The following is an 18,818-nucleotide window of genomic DNA, read 5'->3' as shown; positions in this document are numbered from 1 at the left end:
TTAAATCCTTCAGACCTAATAGGTTCCCCTTTTGCTCCTCTTATGGTTGCTTCCTCATACCATCTTAGGGAGGTTTTCCTTTCCTCTGTCACTTATGCATAGTTTGTTCATCAGATTGTTTGTAAAGCTTAACTGAGACAATGTCTATTGTAAAAGGTGATGACAAAGTACTACATACATATAACATGACAATAAACACACACTAGCCCTAGCAAAATAATTTTTTTCTGATTAGATAATAATAATAATAATATTATTGTTGTTTTTCGAACTTGAATGTCTTAGTTCTTATATCTAAATACCTACGTAGTTTTGATTTTTTTAAAATGTTTTTCATATTCTTCTTCTTCTTCTTATCATTAGTAATAGTAGTAGTAGTTGTAGGAGCAATACAACACCAACAACAATAATAATAATAACAACAACAACAAGTAGCACTAATAACGGTGATGATATAAACAAACAAGCAAATAAATATGCAGAGATGTTGGTATTTGAGGCTATAAGGAGATTCTTTAACTTCTGACCATTTGATCATATTCTATAGTTTCAGGAGTTTTTATCCTTTAGTTTCCATTTTACTCTGTGGAAAAAAAGAAGCTGAACTGGTAAAAAATTTAAATGAAGTAAAGAAAAAAAATGCTGTATTTCAATACATAAAACCCCAAGTTATCAACACTTTCATTGAAATACGCAACAAGGATCTCTCTACCCTTACAGTGTTTTTTTCAATATGATATATATGTATGGTCAAAAGCAAAGGTCTGTGAGCCACTTTCCTTCTCACCTTTCCTTATCAGAACACCATTACCATATTACTATTTAAGATTTGAATATTTAAAAAACTTTGAAACTCAGGCGTCTGAAACTACATCACCTAACTATGTCCTGAAAAAGAACAAAAAGAGGAGTTTGGGATAAAACATCATTCAGTGAATGTCACCATCTTAGACATTCTGTCATCCTCCCATTTACCTCAGTTCATTTTTTTCTATACTTCTCAAACTATTTTATTTAAATAAGCTAAAAACTGTTCCTTATCTAATAGCGCTCCTGAATTCAACAAACAGCTTTCTTGACTGATCACTGTTCTAAATATTTTTTAGCTCATCTGCTGAAGTCCTGAATATGCTGTTAAAATTCAGTTGTCCTTTTATTTAATATTCAATGTTAACCTGTTATTAGTATTTATATTATGGGCATTAATTATTTAGCTATTCAGAGTCTATTGTACATCTTTTGTAAGACTTGTAGATGTACTGCAGATGCATTTCAGTCACCAAAATTCCATTATTGATAAATTTTCTAAACTAGCTGTAATTAATATGACAATCTTACTGAGCCATAGCTTAAACATTACTAGATTATTATCATTTAGTGTAGTTTGTTATTGGTTTGTTTTTGGCTATTGGTTCACATGAGTCAATTTAATTTGCTCAATCAACAGCACAGCGTAATGTTGGATATGGACGGGCTGTGGGTTCATGGGTATACAGTTAAAGATTGTAACCCATCTTCTGCCATGTCCATTTGTCCCACCTTCTACTCCATTCATCAGTGATCTGTTTCTGACCACAGGGACATTGCAGATGGGATATTAATTGCTTGGTGGAGCATTCTTAACACAGTAGTTACACTGGCATGGTTGTGGCATGGTAGGCTCAGTGGTAGATCATAGCCTCACTTCTGGGATGAGAGTGGTCTGCCACAGCAGTCCTGTGGTCAGAAGCTGACTGCTGTTAAAGAATTGGACGATGGCTTCCAGAAACAATGCATGGCAACAGATTATTTTATATTAGTGACAACATTTTAAACAAGAGGTTTACAAAACAAGAGGTGGATCTTACCTTTAAAGTTGGGTCTAATGCGTGCATCATAGCCTGAGGTTCTTCCCATCAGCTTGTCCAGGAAATCAGAGGGGGACATTGGCTTTGCTGCTGGTCTACTTGGGAATTTTATTTCATCATTACAGGAGCCCAGTCTGCAAATGAGACCAAGAGAGATGGAGAGAGAGAGAGAGAGAGAGAGAGAGAGAGAGAGAGAGAGAGAGAGAGAGAGAATGTGGGAGGTGAGAAGAAGAACAAACTTAATCTGAGAAGAAATGGAAAGACTGCTCAAACATATAGTAAAGCACAATAAGAACATCACAACCAGTGATGTAATTTTGGATATGCCTGTCTAATTTAATATGAAATAAATTACTTTTCATGCTTCAAAGGAAAATATGTGTCCCTTAAATTCTCTACACTGGGGGATGGTTGAGGCAGTGTTTGTGACAGATTGATAGCCCAATTGAAATAGTGTGAATATCACTGTGAGAGAGACAAAGCTTCAGCAAGGCTCAGCCTGAGTCTGACCTCCTCCTCATGCCTCAGCCAGAAAGTCTGGAGCCTAGGGACTTGGCTCTCTCTCTCTGCTCTCTGTAGTGAAACCAAGTTGATGGCTCCCCAGGCCTTTAAATCAATGTTGCTGAGGGCCACCATCACAATCCCAGCTCCAGGGCTCTCTCTTTGTGTACTACACTGTGCAGCTGCTAGGTAATTACAGTCTGACTACTATTTCTTGCATAATGCTGTGCAAGTAATTATGTTATTATGGTATTTTAGAAAGAAAAACACCAAACACTGGTGATTTGATATTAAAGGGCCACATTTTATTTCTATTATTTTAAAATTTCTGTCTATTTCTATCACACATTAAATGTGGAAATATATGTATATGGATATACATAAATAAATAGATTAAAACATTAATTAATAACTAAGAATGTACTTTTATGGCAATTTTATACCTGTAGGTATTTATACCTATACCTATATGTAACACAGTGTGCAAGTACAAAATCACAAAACCCTTGGAATTATCTGGATGCCTGTTTGATTGGCAATTATAAAGCAATATTCTAATTTAAGTTATTGTAATATTAACGACAGCTCAAACAACATATACCAAATCTTTACTGAAGATGTTGTTTCAGCAATCAAGTTAATTGATGAACAAAGTATGTGAACCTCTAAAATAAGACCTCTTTAGAAGGAGTCATTTCACACTTAGTAATTTCATGCAGTTTGAATCTGCATTGTGTCCTGATAAGATTTTAACCTTAGTCAGATGTATTCTGATTAGCCAAACAGAGATCTTAGTGCTATATAGCACATTAGTTGAAAACAACCACCTGACAACAACATTTCTGTTCTGTTCTTGTCCTGTTGCTCTATATGTAAAATGTGGTTGCTCTGAGAACTGCAATTTTGCATATTATTTTTAATTCTCTTAAGGTTAGCACAAGATGGCAATTTCCACATTGCACTAGATCCTGGACATTGCATTAGAACATTACTTTAGATCCTGGACAGTGTAACGGTTCCCTCCATGGTACCATGTGGTATCAGCTGCCATGGAGCTTTTGTTATTTCTTATCCTGCCATGTGCAAATACAAATACAAATCCTGCCATACAAATTTTGTCTGGGCCAAATCTTTAACTCTTTATCACTGGTCAGTTTCATCCCTAAAACAGAAACAGACATCACCCTGTGTCAGCAGCTAGCAGCGTAAAAGAAGTGATGTGGATGCCAGCACAACTGCCCCCTAAAACTGCTCCACCATGCCCTGTGAGGCTGGAGCCCAGGATTTTCACAAATCTGCAGAAGCTATGCACATATGCTTTGGTGCTATCACAATAACTTGGAACACCAGATGGCTCACACACACACATATATATATATATATATATATATACTTGTTGATAAGAGCAGTTCCGAGGAAGTGGTAGCACAAACACAATTTTAAGGTAATGCTGGGTTCAAAGCTAACATTGCACTGGTGGATTTTAAATGTCCTTACCTATTGTTGTGCAACTCCACCAATCTTGCTGCATTTTATTGACATTTTATCCAAAGCGACTTACAATTATGACTGAACACCTTTTGAGCAATTGAGGGTTAAGGGCCTTGCTCAGGGGCGCAACCATGGCAACTTGGTGGTCAGGGCTTGAACTTGCAACCTTCTGATTACAAGTGCTGTGTTAGGCAGCTTTGATGTCCCAGTCCAGCCACAAAATTACAACCTATAATGTGATTTTGTCACCATAACTCCAACACATTTGTTATGAGAGCTTGCCTATTATTCTTTTTAAATGATAAAGAAACTGCTTAATATCCTGATCATGATACAATGACCAAGTTTTTTTTACCCAGTTTTTTATTTTAATTGACAAAAAGAATAAAAAAGGTTGAGAGAGAAAACAGTAAATTAATAGTGCAGTTAAGAAATGTTCAGACCAGTTCAGGCAATATTAGGAAGATATGAATTGAAGAGAATCCAGGTTGACTTGTGCTGATCTGTAGTGCTCTACTGGGTGACGACTTCAGCTTTTTTTGGCCCCTAGTGGTGACTATTTTTCAGGTGTCAGCTAACTCCTGCATCAACCCTTGTACATTTCTAATGACTGTCCTTGCTGATTGTACTCCATCTTTCACCTCGCTCTGGGAAAGCTATTGATGAAGCAGTTTTGTGCCAGAATGTTTTCATCTGGTCTGATCATGTGAGACATCTGAGATAGAATTGGTGCACATGGGAAATGAAAAATAAGATGCACTGAGCTTCCTGGTCGACAACAGCTGAGAAATACTGTTGTATAATGTTTGCAGTATAGAGTAAACATGCCCAGATACTAGATCATCAAAGCATGAAAGTTGAAGTATTTAAATATAAAGGGGAGTTTGTGTGTGTGTCTCTTCTCTTTAGGAGATGTCAGACATAATTGCTTGCATGCAGTACATGTTGCTTAGAACACTGCTTAAATAAAATAAAATGGATCTTGTCAAATTTTTGAAATACAAGTTGGTGAGATTTAACAAAAATGACCATTCAGACAGATGTACTACTGCAGTGTCACTGAGCCGGATTATAGTAATAAATCCTTAACAAACCACTTCCTCTACACCACATATCACTTGCATCTGTTTGTAACAGCTCTATAATTAATTGTAGTGCAAAATGCACACAAACACAGTTAGTTTACTATGTCATCGAATGCTTGTTTGAGAGACAGTAATAATGGGACCAAAGTCTTTTTAGTTTTGAGTAAGTGGTAATAATTAAGTAGTAATAATAATAATCAAATTCATGCATAAGTTGTAAAATAGTAAGTAATAAATATTGGACAAGTAATCTGTCACTTACTGAAGACAGTAAAACTGCAACATGTACAAAAAAATAAAGAACCTTACCATCGGTACACTTAAGGAGATTAGTCTGATATAAGTAGCTCGGTGGTTAAGTTGCTTGACTTGTAATTGCCAGTTTAATCCCCACCACTGCCAAGTTGCCACTTTTAGGTCCCTGAGCAAGACCCTTACCCCTCAATTGCTCAAGTTGTATTCACTTATAACTGTAAATTGCTATGGGTAAATGTGTCTAACACAGCTAAATGGTCTATTACTAGCAATCATTACCAAAGCTATTGGGGGTTTATTGGATGAGCTTGATACTGTCAAAGCACTGAAATCTCATAGATATTCAATAGAAATTAGAATTGTGGGGAGGATATACACAAAAAAGGAACCTAGAATGGTTGAGTGCAGCGTTTTTTTTACATTTATTTATTTTTTTTAACATATTTGCATTTCAACTATGAAAGGCCTGTATATATTAATATATAAGAAAACAAATCTCCCCATCCATAAAAATTAATTAAGATTTTATAAAAAAAAAAAGTCTTTGACATGATCTAAGTGAACTGCTGGTTAACTATACTCACACTGAACAGTACAGGTCTGGAAAGTGCTAATGGGGAGCACAAATAGCCTGTTGTCCAGCACTGCACTCCAGATGATGTGGAGTACATCTACATCACATTACAACACTCTAGGACAGATGATATAACCAGATGATACTTATCGTCACAAACAGTGCTGTTACTGTTTCTACATTTTAATTAAAACAACAATAGTCTCTAAATTTAGCTGTCTTTATTAAAAGCACATTACCTCCTTGACAATCATGTGCATGGACCTTTTGTTTTTATTGTACCGGATGTATTTTCCCCACAAATGGTTTAGTTTCAGAGTGGGTGCACTACCTAGCCAAGATATTGCACCATATTGCAATAAAATATTTTTTGAATCAAAGGGGTCAGGCTAAAGGGTATAGGAGTATAAGAATAATCCCACTCCATCTACAGAATTCTGTATCATTTGAGGTAGAATTCGGAAGAGATCAAAGTTAAATCCTGCAGTCTTGCCTCTAAAAATGACCTTTTCACTCAGCTGGTGTGAAAATGTCAGCTGGCAACCTAAGAAACCTAAACAAGGGTAATGTTATCATTGTTGATGCAGCATAACTCACAGTTTTAAATTTACTGAATTAAATTGGTTTCAGTTAGATCCAGCATGCATTTTGCACTGCAAATATAAACTGCTAATTGCCTTTCATTAGGGAGCGAATGATCAGCATGAATAATAATTTTAAGAAAATATCGCTCTTTGCAGGCAGACAGTGGGGGTGGGCCAATAATTAGACACCCACAGATGAACATAGATGAAATCATAGGTGAATAGGTTTTTTTAGATTATCAGCGTAATATAAGCATAATGGAAGCAAAGCTGATATATGCATATTTTTTTTCCCATATAGTTTTGCTCAAGAAATCATAAGATATTTATTTTAGTACTAAATATGTACTAGTATGTAAACACTTAGTAATACATAAACAATAATAAGTTAATGCATTCATGTAGATAAAATTAATACAATAAAAACTAACAAGAATATTTGTATTTTTTCTTAAACATTATTGGTTTTATGAGATGCACAGAGATTTGGTTCCAGAATGTCTCCTCAAAATGTTAAATAAAAAAAAACCCCTTCAGCATGACAGCTGAAACCCATTGAAACACAGTTAAGACCCACAGGTGGAACACTTACAGTTGGATAGAACAGACTCCTCCCTCAATATGACTGAAGCTGTGCGGCATCACAACACCCCCCCTCCCCAACCCCAGAAAAAACAATTTCCATGGGACCACTTTGCATTTTTAGATCAAATAAACACTTTTTGACTGATAAAAGGCTTTCTTTACAGTAGTACACATAATGGCTTATTAAACACTAAATCTGAATATCAACTACATAATCATATGCTTCACTGTTTTTCTTTAAACATGAAATGAACCGGGTGCCTGCATTGGCAATTTCCTAGTTTTTCACTTGTCTTTAGAACTCTCCTGTCAGAGCCTTACCCAACCCTCCCTTTTGATCAGCAGCGTCATGGAGATAAAAGATTTGGACCAGAGTGTAATTTTCAGCTCTGGGTTTGTCTTGCCTTCTATAAGCAGCACCAGTATATGGTGATGTTCCTGTGTCACTCGTGCAGCTGGAGGACTATAATACTACATGGTCACTTAGTTTTATATTCCCACATAACAAGTGACAGGAGAAAAAAAAAAAAAAAATAAAAAAAAAAAAAAAAAAAAAAAAAAAAAAAAAATATATATATATATATATATATATATATATATATATATATATATATATATATATACACATTTATTTATTTATTAATTTTTTTGTTAAATGAGACATGTTGTAATTAGCTCTCAGGACTGGAGTCTCACAAAATCTGCCTGAAAAGATCAGAAAAAAAATGTTTAATTCTTTGACTTAAATGGAAATATAGGAAAAAATTATCTCTTGAAATGAAAATGAAAGGGTCTTCTACAGCACAACTGCATTTTTACAAGCTGGGTTTATAACATTGGGGTTTAATTTATGTAAGTTGTCAAAAATTAAAAATGTGTCTAAAACCAGATTCTTGAACTCATCTTAAATTAAAACAAAATTCCTTGGTTTTTTATGTATGAGATTCAACCATTGCATTTGTATGTGCTCTCCACAAAGATCAGGTTACTTCTTCAAACCTGCTATTGCTGCTCTGGCAAGGATTAGTCACAAATTAGATCAATGAGGCCCTAAATTAGTTAGATGAAAAATATCAATAACTACTGGACAATAATTATTGTCCAGTTATTTGTGCACTCAAATAATGTTAAAACATCTTAGCATGTCTTTCCAGTGAAGTTTGTATTATCACACACATGAAAAGTATGCAATTGTTAAATGTTAAACAGAACAATTTTAGCTGGGCCTTCATGATGCCGTAAAATATTTGATCAGCTACAGTTTGGCACACATTCCCTATGGCATGGTTTCCACAAGCTTCTGCAATGTCACAACATTTATTTCTGTCCAGCCTTTTCCCCAAGATCTTGTATTGATGATGGGAGAGTTGGACCACTGCATAAAGTCTTCTTCAGCACTTCCCAAAGATTCTCAATGGGGTGCAGGTCTGGACTCTGTGGTGGCCAATCAGTGTGTGAAAATTATGTCTCATGCTCCCTGAACTAATCTTTCACAATACGAGCCCAGTGAATCCTGGCATTGTCATTTTGGAATATTCCCATGCAATCAGGGAAGAAAAAATCCATTGATGGAATAACCTGGTCGTTCAGTATATTCAGGTAGTCAGCTGACCTTATTCTTTGGGCACATAACGTTGCTGAACCTAGACCTGACCAACTGCAGCAACCCCAGTTCATAGCACTGCTCCCACAGGCTTGTACGGTAGGCACTAGGCACGATGGGTGCATCACTTCAGCCGCCTCTCTTCTTACCCTGATGCGCCCATTATTCTGGAGCAGGGTACATCTGGACTTATCAGACCACATGACCTTCTTCTATTGCTCCAGAGTCCAATCTTTATGCTCCCTAGCAAACTGAAGCTGTTTTTGCCGACTAACCTCACTGACAAGTGGTTTTCTTAAGGCTACGCTGCTGTTTAGTCCCAATGCCTTGTGTTCCCTTTGCATTGTGTGTGTGGAAATGCTCTTACATTCACTATTAAACATATCCCTGAGTTCTACTGTTGTTTTTCTACGATTTCATTTCACCACGTTTAAGTAATCGCCGATCATGATCATTCAAGATTTTTTTTCCGACCACATTCCCTCCTTGAAGATGATGTTTCCCTACTGTCCTTCCACATTTTAATAATGCGTTGGACAGTTCTTAACCCAATTTTAGTAATTTCAGCAATCTCCTTTGATGCTTTCTCTGCTTGATGCATGCCAATAATTTGACCCTTCTGAAACAGATTAATATCTTTTCCACGACCACAGGATGTGTCTTTCGACATGGTTGTTTAACAAATGAGAAGCTACTCACTGTGTCAGTTAGGGTTAAAGAGCTTGTTGCCAGCTGACACATAATCACCCATGCAGTAATTATCCAATGGGAGGCTCTTACCTATTTGCTTAGACCTTTTTTTTTTGGCCAGGTACTGTATATTCTACTGAGCATGATTTTCTTCAGTGGTGTGATAAATCAAAGGTCCGTTTAATTTCTGATTCAGTTTCAGAATATTCTTCATTAATTCCATATCTTCTCCACTGTTTACATATCCATTATGCCTATTCCCTACAAGAGACTACATAAAAAATAAAAAATGGCATATTACTGATTAGGTCGAGTTCAGGAAAATAGCAATATGTGTTGGTAAAATCTATTAAAATAACACCCCTTCCACAAAAAATATAATTATACACTTACTGGGAGGTGATATATGATACTTATGATCCAGGATTGAAAAGGGCCAAATGTTCCTGACGCCACTTACATTTAGCTGACACTTTTATCCAAAGTGCCTTATAATTATGACTTGCTCAGGGGCCCAACAGTGGTAACTTGGCAGTGGTGGGGCTTGAACTATCTGTCTTTGATGATGTTGGAACAAATCTCTTCAGATTTGAGCTGTTTGATATTGCTTACATGTTTGATGACTTGCAAAGTGTGACTATTAAAAATGGTAAAAGTGCAGATATTTTTGAGTTAGCTTTCAAAAGTAATATTCATAATGTGTTAAATGGTGTGCCTACCAAACTAATTTACCTATGTATATGGATGGATGAAAAGTTGGACATGTTTAAAAGCATATAAAAAAAGTGTTAATTAAGAGTTATTTGGCATCATGTAGATAACCTTTCTCCCAATCACTGCTTATCTATAATGTAATCTTTAGATTTATTTGGAAGAATATACAAATCTCTGCCATCTCAGAGATGTCTGATATCAAACATGAGCTTTTATTAGTTTGGTTAATAATAAGAAATACTTTATTGCTCATTCTGCATCCTTCAGGAAGGATGTTATAATTTCTATTCATTGTATTGTTTGAGTGGCAAAGATATGTACCTTGATTTCTGAACCCAGACTGAAGCAGACTTCACAGAGCAGTAGCACTGTAGAGATGTGTGGTATGAGAGAGCACAGACAGCTCATGGACTAGGCTGTGGTATATCTAAGGGGGTATTCCAGTAGTGTTCTTCCATTCAATTCATGTCCCGCTTAAAGTACAAAGAGCAATCCAGTAAAAACAGCATGTGGATTCATTTTTTGGGGATTATTATATAAATCCATAAGTTCAAAGCAACAGCATTTGAAATGCAATGTTATTCTGGTACTTCCCCTGGGCTCATGCACTTTTTTCACATCAAAGCATAAGTAATGTGATCTTAGCTAAAGTTTTAACTTGATCAACTGAAGTTATTTTTTTTATTAAACCTTTGGGATTCTTACAGCTTTTAAAACTTAGCTTTTAAATGTTAGCTTTTATGATGGTGTTTTCATCTCTTTACCCCACCCCCTCCCTTTTTTGAGTACTTCAAATCATTAGGGAAATTCACTTAAATTTATGAGTCAACTGTTGATCATTATAGGCTACTTATTTTAAAGTGAGCCCAACTGTTTAACATACATACACTCACTGACCACTTTATTATGCACACCTTTATAGCACCAGGTAGGACTCCCTTTTGCCTTCTGAACTGTATTAATTCTTTGTGGCATAGATTCAACAAGGTATTGAAAATAATCCTCTGAGATTTTGGCCCACCTTGACATGACAGCATCACATAGTTGCTGCAGATTTGTTGGCTGCACATCAATGATATGAATTTCAAAGTCGCTCTATTGGATTGAGATCTGGTGGTTGTGGAGGCCATTTGAGTACAGTGAACTCATTGTCATGTTGAAGGGATGAATATGGTCAGCAGCAATACTCAAGTAGGCTAGAGAACCTAAACGATACTCAATTGGTAATAGGCTAATGTGCCAAAAAAATATTCCCCATGCCATTACACCACCACCAACTTGAACCCTTGATACAAGGCAGGATGGAACCGTGCTATCCATGTTGTCTCTATCATCTGAATGTTGCAGCAGAAATCAAGACTCCTCAGACCAGGCAAGGAGTAGCACTTGGTGGGGTCTTCTCCTGCTGTAGCCCACCTGCTTCAAGTTTCATTGTGTTGTGCATTCAGAGATATGCATACCTTGGTTGTAATGAATGGTTGCATCAATTACTGTTACCTTTCTAACAGCTCGAACCAGTGTGGCCATTCTCCTTTGACCTCTGACCTAGCATCAACAATATTTGTATTAACGAGCAGTTGGAGAGGTGTACCTAATAAAGTGGCCAGTGAATATATATTAAACTTTTTAGAATTTGAAAGATGTAATTTCTGCATATGATCCTTTAAGTCAAGTAACACATCTATTTTATCATGTAATTTGAAAATAAAAGAAATGTAAGTACAAATATAATTGTCCTGGACAACTAGTTATCATTCTCTGCCAATATTACTCACATGCCTGTACAGGTTTCTCTTGTATAACAGTGGGAAAATTTAACTGTTTCTTTCTAGAGATGCTCCTAAGTTACTTCACTTGTCACTTGTCATTTAAAGACTAGACTACTGCAGTTCATCCTTAGAAGGCCTTCCTGCATGCACCACTAGACCTTTGCAGCTGATGTAGAGTGTGGCTGCATGACTCATTCAATCTTCCCCAGTTCACACTCATGACTAATGCTGCATTCCCTCCACTGGCTTCCTGTAGTTGCCCGCATTAGATTTAAAATGCTCACGCTTGCCTACAAGCCCACAAGTGGACCTGATCCCTCCTACCGGAAAGCACTTGTCTCACCCCACACCATATCTCACACCCTACTAGCACAATCTATCATGACTTGACAGGAAAGACATGCCTCATGACACAATGAGGCACAATGTCATACATTTTATAGCATGTGCAGTCATTAAATTTGAGAAACCTCACAGCAAAACTTAAAAAAAGAGTATTATTTACAAAACTGGGCTTTTCTGAAAATCATCTTTACATATGCCAAAGAGGCTCTCTTTTCAAGTAGTAGGTGGTATCTTCTTTGAATTTTTGGCATATTCGTTATCATTTGTAATTAAATCTTCATGCAACAGGGCTATGTAGGCTTTTATGTCAAATATGAAATGTTGGTGAGTTTGCATTAGTGCTGTAATGAGCTTGTTGGACATGCCTTTCTAGAAACATTGACTTTAATATGGAGTTGACCGCCCCCCCCCCCCCCCCCCCCCCCCCCTCGTGGTGGTAACAGCCACAACTCTTCTGGGAAGACTTTCTATAAGATTGTAGAGTTTCTGTTTTAATTTTTGTCCATTCAGTAAAAAGAGCATTTGTGAGGTTAGGCACTGATTTTAGGCAAGAAGGTCAGTTCATGCCAAAGGTGTCCAATGAGGTTGAGGTCAGGGATCTGTGCAGGCCTCTGGAGTTCCTCCACACCAAATTTTTCAAACCATGTCACCTCACCTTGTGCACAGCCAAGTGATGCTGTAGCATTAGCATTACCCCTCACTGGAACAGGCTAAACCCTGAGCAACAGTTCCATACCACCATATATCCTCCACCAAAGGTTCCCTATGGATAGTTCCTATCCTGTTGTCATGGTTCAGTCAGCATACAACCCAAGGGAAATGCCATACACACCTGTCCCTTATTCACTTCCTCATCATATCTTCCCCTTTTAAGCCTTTGTGCTACATAGAAGCCAAAGGAACTGCCTCAAAATGACACTTGTGGTTGTGTTCATTTTTTGGACTTTTTTCCTTTTGTTTGTATTTGAGCTGCAAATAAAATGTTCCTATTTTTTTCCTGCACTGACGTTTTGCTCCTTCCTTCAAAGGTCACAATTCGGAATGCAAGATCAATAGATGTTTTTAAATCCAAGCTAAAGACTTCTTAAGACTGCAGTTATGTAAAGTACTTTGAGATTTTATACTAAAAATGAAAAGTGCTATATAAATAAAAAAATTTTTTTTATATGATTGGTACAAAAAAGAAAAAAAAAATAACAGGGAGAAAATGTTTTTACATTTTAGTATGTGTATGTTTGTTGTTTAAAAAAAAAAAATAGAATCCAGAATGACCTACCAGCAAAATTCTGAACCTACTTACTGTGAGTATCTATATCCATGTTTGAATATTAGTATCAACTATATGCTTTGTGTTTGATTAAGGTTGTTTTTTATTTAAATCTGGATTTTGAAATGCTTTAATCTCACCCCATGTAACCAAACATAGGCCTTTAATTTTGCACAGCTAAGTTAAAATAAAACTGCAAGTAATTTATGGACATACACTGAAATAAGTGCCTCTCTGAAGTATTGCTGATGTACACTTGCTTAAAAATAGGATCATATTTGTGTACAGTATGGGTGCTGAAAAAAAAATCAACAACTTTATGCTTTATGTTCTAATCACCTGAGCACTGAGCTGGCTAAATGTGTGGTTTGTCATTTTTAGTATGCATTTGTGAGGCTTGAGCAGGATGCGGGGATGAGGCAGGTTGAAACAAATGTTTTAATAACACAAAACACCTATACTTAGCACACATGCTATATTACATCAAACACCGACAAACATACGACGAGAGATATATATACACACTCGACGATTACACACAACAAGGATCAGGTGGACAACACAAGTGGGCGTGGCACTACAGACTAACGAACACACGAGACGTTTGAGGAGGAGGGAGGGGCTGTATCGTGACAGAGCCCCCCTCAAGGGCACGACTCCCAGCGCACCAGCCTAACGGGCTGCGGACCCAAGACCAACGCCAAACGGCGAGGCCAGAGGACCAGGCAGTCCACCACGGGCCAGCGCGAACAGGAACACGGGGGGGAATACCGGAACTAAGACAAAGACAGATACAGGAACACACACACTAATGGGCACTGACACAGACACAGAGGGGAACAAAGTGATTGGTACATTTAAGGTAATGGGGACGGGCATGGTGACAGGGACAGGCATATGAACAACACCACACATATTCAATAGTCCGAGGAAGGGAGAAGGCACCCCATCCAGCCCACAAATCATTGGCTGCTTCGGAGGCTGACCAGGCTGGGGAGGACCATTCTTCTCTGGCTTGGGTAGTGGTGCCTCCCGATTTTGGCGCATGCAAGCTGGGAAGTGCATCAGCCATATTGCCCAGTTCTGGTGCAGGCACTGGTGTCGCTGCCTTTTTGCCTCCACGAGGCTTAGGCATAGGCACATGCACTTTGGGAGAGGAGTGTCCTCTGAAGATGAGGCCACTTCTCTGCCAGTCATCCAGGGCAGCTTGCTCACTCCAGGGCAGTGTGCCCTGTGTGGAGCCTTAGGTGGAGCCTTGGCTGCTGGGGGCTCGTCATCCTCGGAGCCTGTAATGTCGCTCTGCGAGGAAGGTTTCCCATAAGGGACCTCCTCTACCTCCATCGAAGGGTCCTCCTCACGATTGGACCCCATTTCCGACCACAGACCAATGTCATGGTACTCCCCTCTCTATCCATACTCAGCGCAGCCCCCTAGATAGTCCATGAAGGGGTCATAGGACCCAGCGGAGTCCATCTCCAATTGCTGGTTATCGCAGTCCTCAGCTGCGTCCGACCCCGGACCATATACAGGGCCCCCCAAAATCATCCAGCGGGTTCCTCCCTGTCGAAGATCCCTGGAGTGAGGCCAGGATGAGTGACGGCCACTTCGTTGGATAATTGAAGTCCACGGAGTCCAACTCCGAGGACTGGAAATCATTATACCAGTCCTCTGCCTCGGCACCTGGACCACGCTCACCTCTTGTGGGCATCAGGAGGGTGCCCAAGGACATGGGGGGCTTCCCTGTATGGGCTATAGGAAGGCATCTAACTCCCTTATTTACCTTCCTTTTTCCTCTCGCAGGCATTCTTGATCAGTCGGTGTTTCTGTGACGCTACGAAGCTTAAGCAGGATGCGGGGACGAGGCACATTGAAACAAATGTTTTAATAACGCAAAACACCTACACTTAGCACCCATGCTATATTACATCAAACACAGACAAACATACGACGACACACAAGAGATATATATGAACACTCAATGATTACGCACAACAAGGATCAGGTGGATGACACAAGAGGGTGTGGCACTACAGACTAACGAACACACACACAGACACATTTGAGGAGGAGAGAGGGGCCGTATCGTGGTATCGTGACATATCTCATCCAGTTGCAGACACAAATGTGGGATCATTGGTGATTGTTGTCACTTTGTAACATTGATAGCCAGACTGATAGCAAGGTTGCTCTGAAAGACAAGTGCAACTGACTTGTTTGTCATTCAATGTGGTTTGCTGTGACAGTTTAAGACCAAATGCATATTTTAGAACCTACACTAATTGTTTACATTCAATGATGTATTCAATTATGATTAATAGATGCTCCAGATCCACAATTATATTTTATATCTTAGTAATAGGGCTGCCCTCTGCCACTATACATATAGTATAGCCCCTTCATGGATTATACCACCAACAGATAGCAGAGGTGGCTGACGAACAACAATCCTAACAATAGCTGAAAAAGGCAGGACTTAGGGATAGCACCAAAACATTAATCATGGCAGCACTAGATCAAGTGGTAAATATTAGGTCATTTGAAGCAGGAATGTATCACATCGGACTCAGGATGTCCCAGGATGCAGACTGTGCAAAGGAACCTCTGTGACAGTTCAGCCAGTGGCAAGTGTCAACAAGTGGCAAGATGCAAGATGTTGGCACAAAAAGCATACACAGAGATACACTGGGCTCATTGGGAGGGAGGGCTTAAAGACACAGGAGCTCTGATAGAGTGTTTATGATGGAGGGTGAATATAAATGTGCGTTATGGGAAAGATTATCTGCTTTTGGAACACTGAAGCATATATAAGTCTATTGCAGTAGACCCCCAAAATAAAATTATGAATATTCAAAATGAGCTTAATGGATCTCTTTTAATTGCATGGACCAAAATAAGTTTCTTCTTCCAGCTGCACAATACCTGCCCTGCTGAGTCACGAATATATGAGCTACCAAGTCAGACTCACTTGTCTGTCCTATGGACAAGTGGCGCACATCATCGGGGTTGGGTAGTCAATTATTTTCTTCTTTTTCTCCATGCCTCTCCCTCTGGGGATGTCAGACTTAGGCGAGCTCCTCTTGGCCTCCATCACCCTCTACCTGTGTACTAAGCCTGCTCCTAAGGTTCCTGGAATCAGAATCAGTACTAGGTGGAAAGTCTCAATGGACTCATTAGAGCATAATATTTTGTATGCAACCCCAATTTACTTTTAACTTGAACTTTAACATTAGAGCAGATTGCACCTCTAACATTATCTTAATGTTCATTGCACTCATCGATTGAAGCAGTACCCTACTCAATAAAACATTGAGTGCTTTTTTGTATGTATGCTACAGTGTGTACATGAGCTGTCAAACAATCAGTATCATGCAAGTTCTGCTATGTAGACTTTTCATTACCTATTATTGTATGCTGTGTACTGAATGTACAAAGTTTTAGAAAATGTAATGCTTGCTGTGCATGGCACATATTCATTGTATGTCTATACTGACGTCTACATGAGCCAAGCTAACAATGGCAAATCAGCTCAATGATTTGGCTCAAATATTTGGATTTTTTTATGGTCTGAGTGACACAACCAGACTAATATAAGCATAATAGGACTGTAATAAGTTAGTTAGGTTATCTATTCAAAGCTGCTTTCAGTCATGTGGTGTCTGCTTCTATTGCTGTTTATCACTGAGCTTGTGTGAATCATAGAATATTAAAGTCCTTGACAATATCTTCATAGAGATATTCAGTTTCAAAAGCATTCTCTGATTCAAAGTCCTTCTTGATTTTTTTATTAGTAAGATATCACCTATGATTTCAGTTAGTTCTGCATTAGGAATTGATTGTTATTGGGGTCACGGCATCTCCAAAACTGGTGTATGTTGTGTAAATACCTGTTTCTTTTTTGTGTCAAGATGATTTTGACCTAGTATTTGAACTTAGTAAAATAATAAAATAAACTGGACATATGTAATTTATCAAATTTAATTGGTGTAAATAAGATTCTTTTATTTGGAAGGCATGGGAGTCTGGATTGTTTATAAGGTTATTCTGAATTCCCTATTAAGTATTTAGTCATAACTGAAAAAAATGTGTATCGATGGTTATCAAGAGTATGAGACCCTTTTGATTTCTGATGTATGAAGGCCATTAAGAGCAGGCCAAATATAGTACACATCTGTGACTACTTTGTTGTATTACAGTAAACCATGATTAGCATCAGTATCTACACAAAAGTATAATACAAGCTTTCTTTTTTTTTGTTTAAAATGCTCACAAAAAAATGGATTGTGCAAATGCACTGTATTATGTGCTATTATTGTGAAATAAAAGCACCTAGGAGCAACAGCTGAGCCACAAATACATAGACTATACAAGCTTACAGAACAGAGGTGCCCAGTGCTGCAGCACGTAACAAGTAAAAATTGCATCACTCACTACAAAGGTCCAAACTGCTTCTGAAAGCAACATCAGTAGAAGAATTGTGTGAGAGGAGCTTCCATGGGTTCCAAGGGTTTCCATGGCTGAGCAGTTGCACGCAAATCTAAGATAACTAGAAGTAGTGGTAAGCATTGGCTGGAGTGGTGTAAGCATGCCACCACTGGACTCTTGAGAAGTGGAAATGTGTCCCCTGGAGTGATGACACACTTAACTAGCTGGCAGTCTTATGGAGAAAACTGGATTTTCCAGATGCCATGAGAATGCTATCAGAATGCATAGTGCCGTCAGTAAAATTTGGAGGAAGAGGAATGATGCTTTGGCACTATTTTTAATATGCTTTTATTTTTGTGGCAACAGTGTTGGGATGGCCCTTTTCTGTTCCCGAATGGATGTGCCCTTGTGCACAGAATGATGTTCATAAAGACATGGTTTGATGAGTTTGGTGTGGAGGAACTCCAGTGGCCTACACAGAGTCCTGACCTCAATCCCACTAAACAACAGTGTAATAAATTGGAGCGTCTATTGCAAGCCAGGCCTTTGGTTCATCATCAATGCTTCACAAATGTCTTTTGACTGAATGGGCACAAATTCCCACAGACACACTCCAGTCTTGGGGAAATCCTTTCTAGAGTAGTAGAGGTTATTTTAGATACAAAGGGTGGATGAGGCTCCATATTCAGTTGCCCATGAATTTGAAATATATATAAACTCATATAAGCTTCACGGTAGTGTCCACATAATTTCGGCCAAATATTATATCTCAGTACTAGCAGACAGACAATTGATACTTTCAGTTTCTCACACAAAATGTAATCAGTTTAGCAATGAAAGAGTAGTAGTCATAATATTCTCTACAGTAGAGTCTCATGTGGTAATACTCACACCCTAAACTGATTTACCAAGCAGAAAAGGTACCATTCCTCTTGAGAGGTGCTTGGAAGATGTAGTGTATTCTTTGTAGCAGACACAGGGATGCAGTCTAGACTGAGACTGGCATCCCAGAGGATTATGTGTAATCCTCACAAGCTCATTGAGGTGCAAGACAGCATTTCTGCCCACTCGCACACTGAAGCATAT

General features: G+C 38.3%; 1 protein-coding gene across 1 annotated transcript in view; it reads right to left on the bottom strand.

Annotated features, from left to right (window-relative positions):
• glra4a (glycine receptor, alpha 4a) overlaps nt 1–18,818 on the bottom strand; it is a 43,476-nt gene that overhangs the window by 16,145 nt on the left and 8,513 nt on the right. The window contains exon 2 of the mRNA XM_026997657.2: nt 1,848–1,981. Coding sequence (XP_026853458.1) covers nt 1,848–1,981 — 134 coding nt within the window. The remainder of the gene's footprint in view (nt 1–1,847; nt 1,982–18,818) is intronic.

The sequence above is a fragment of the Electrophorus electricus genome, chromosome 12 (genome assembly GCF_013358815.1).
Source record: "Electrophorus electricus isolate fEleEle1 chromosome 12, fEleEle1.pri, whole genome shotgun sequence".
NCBI classification, from domain to species: Eukaryota; Metazoa; Chordata; class Actinopteri; order Gymnotiformes; family Gymnotidae; genus Electrophorus; species Electrophorus electricus.
The sequence above is the reverse complement of the archived record's forward strand: the minus strand, read 5'-3'. Positions and strand labels throughout refer to the sequence as shown.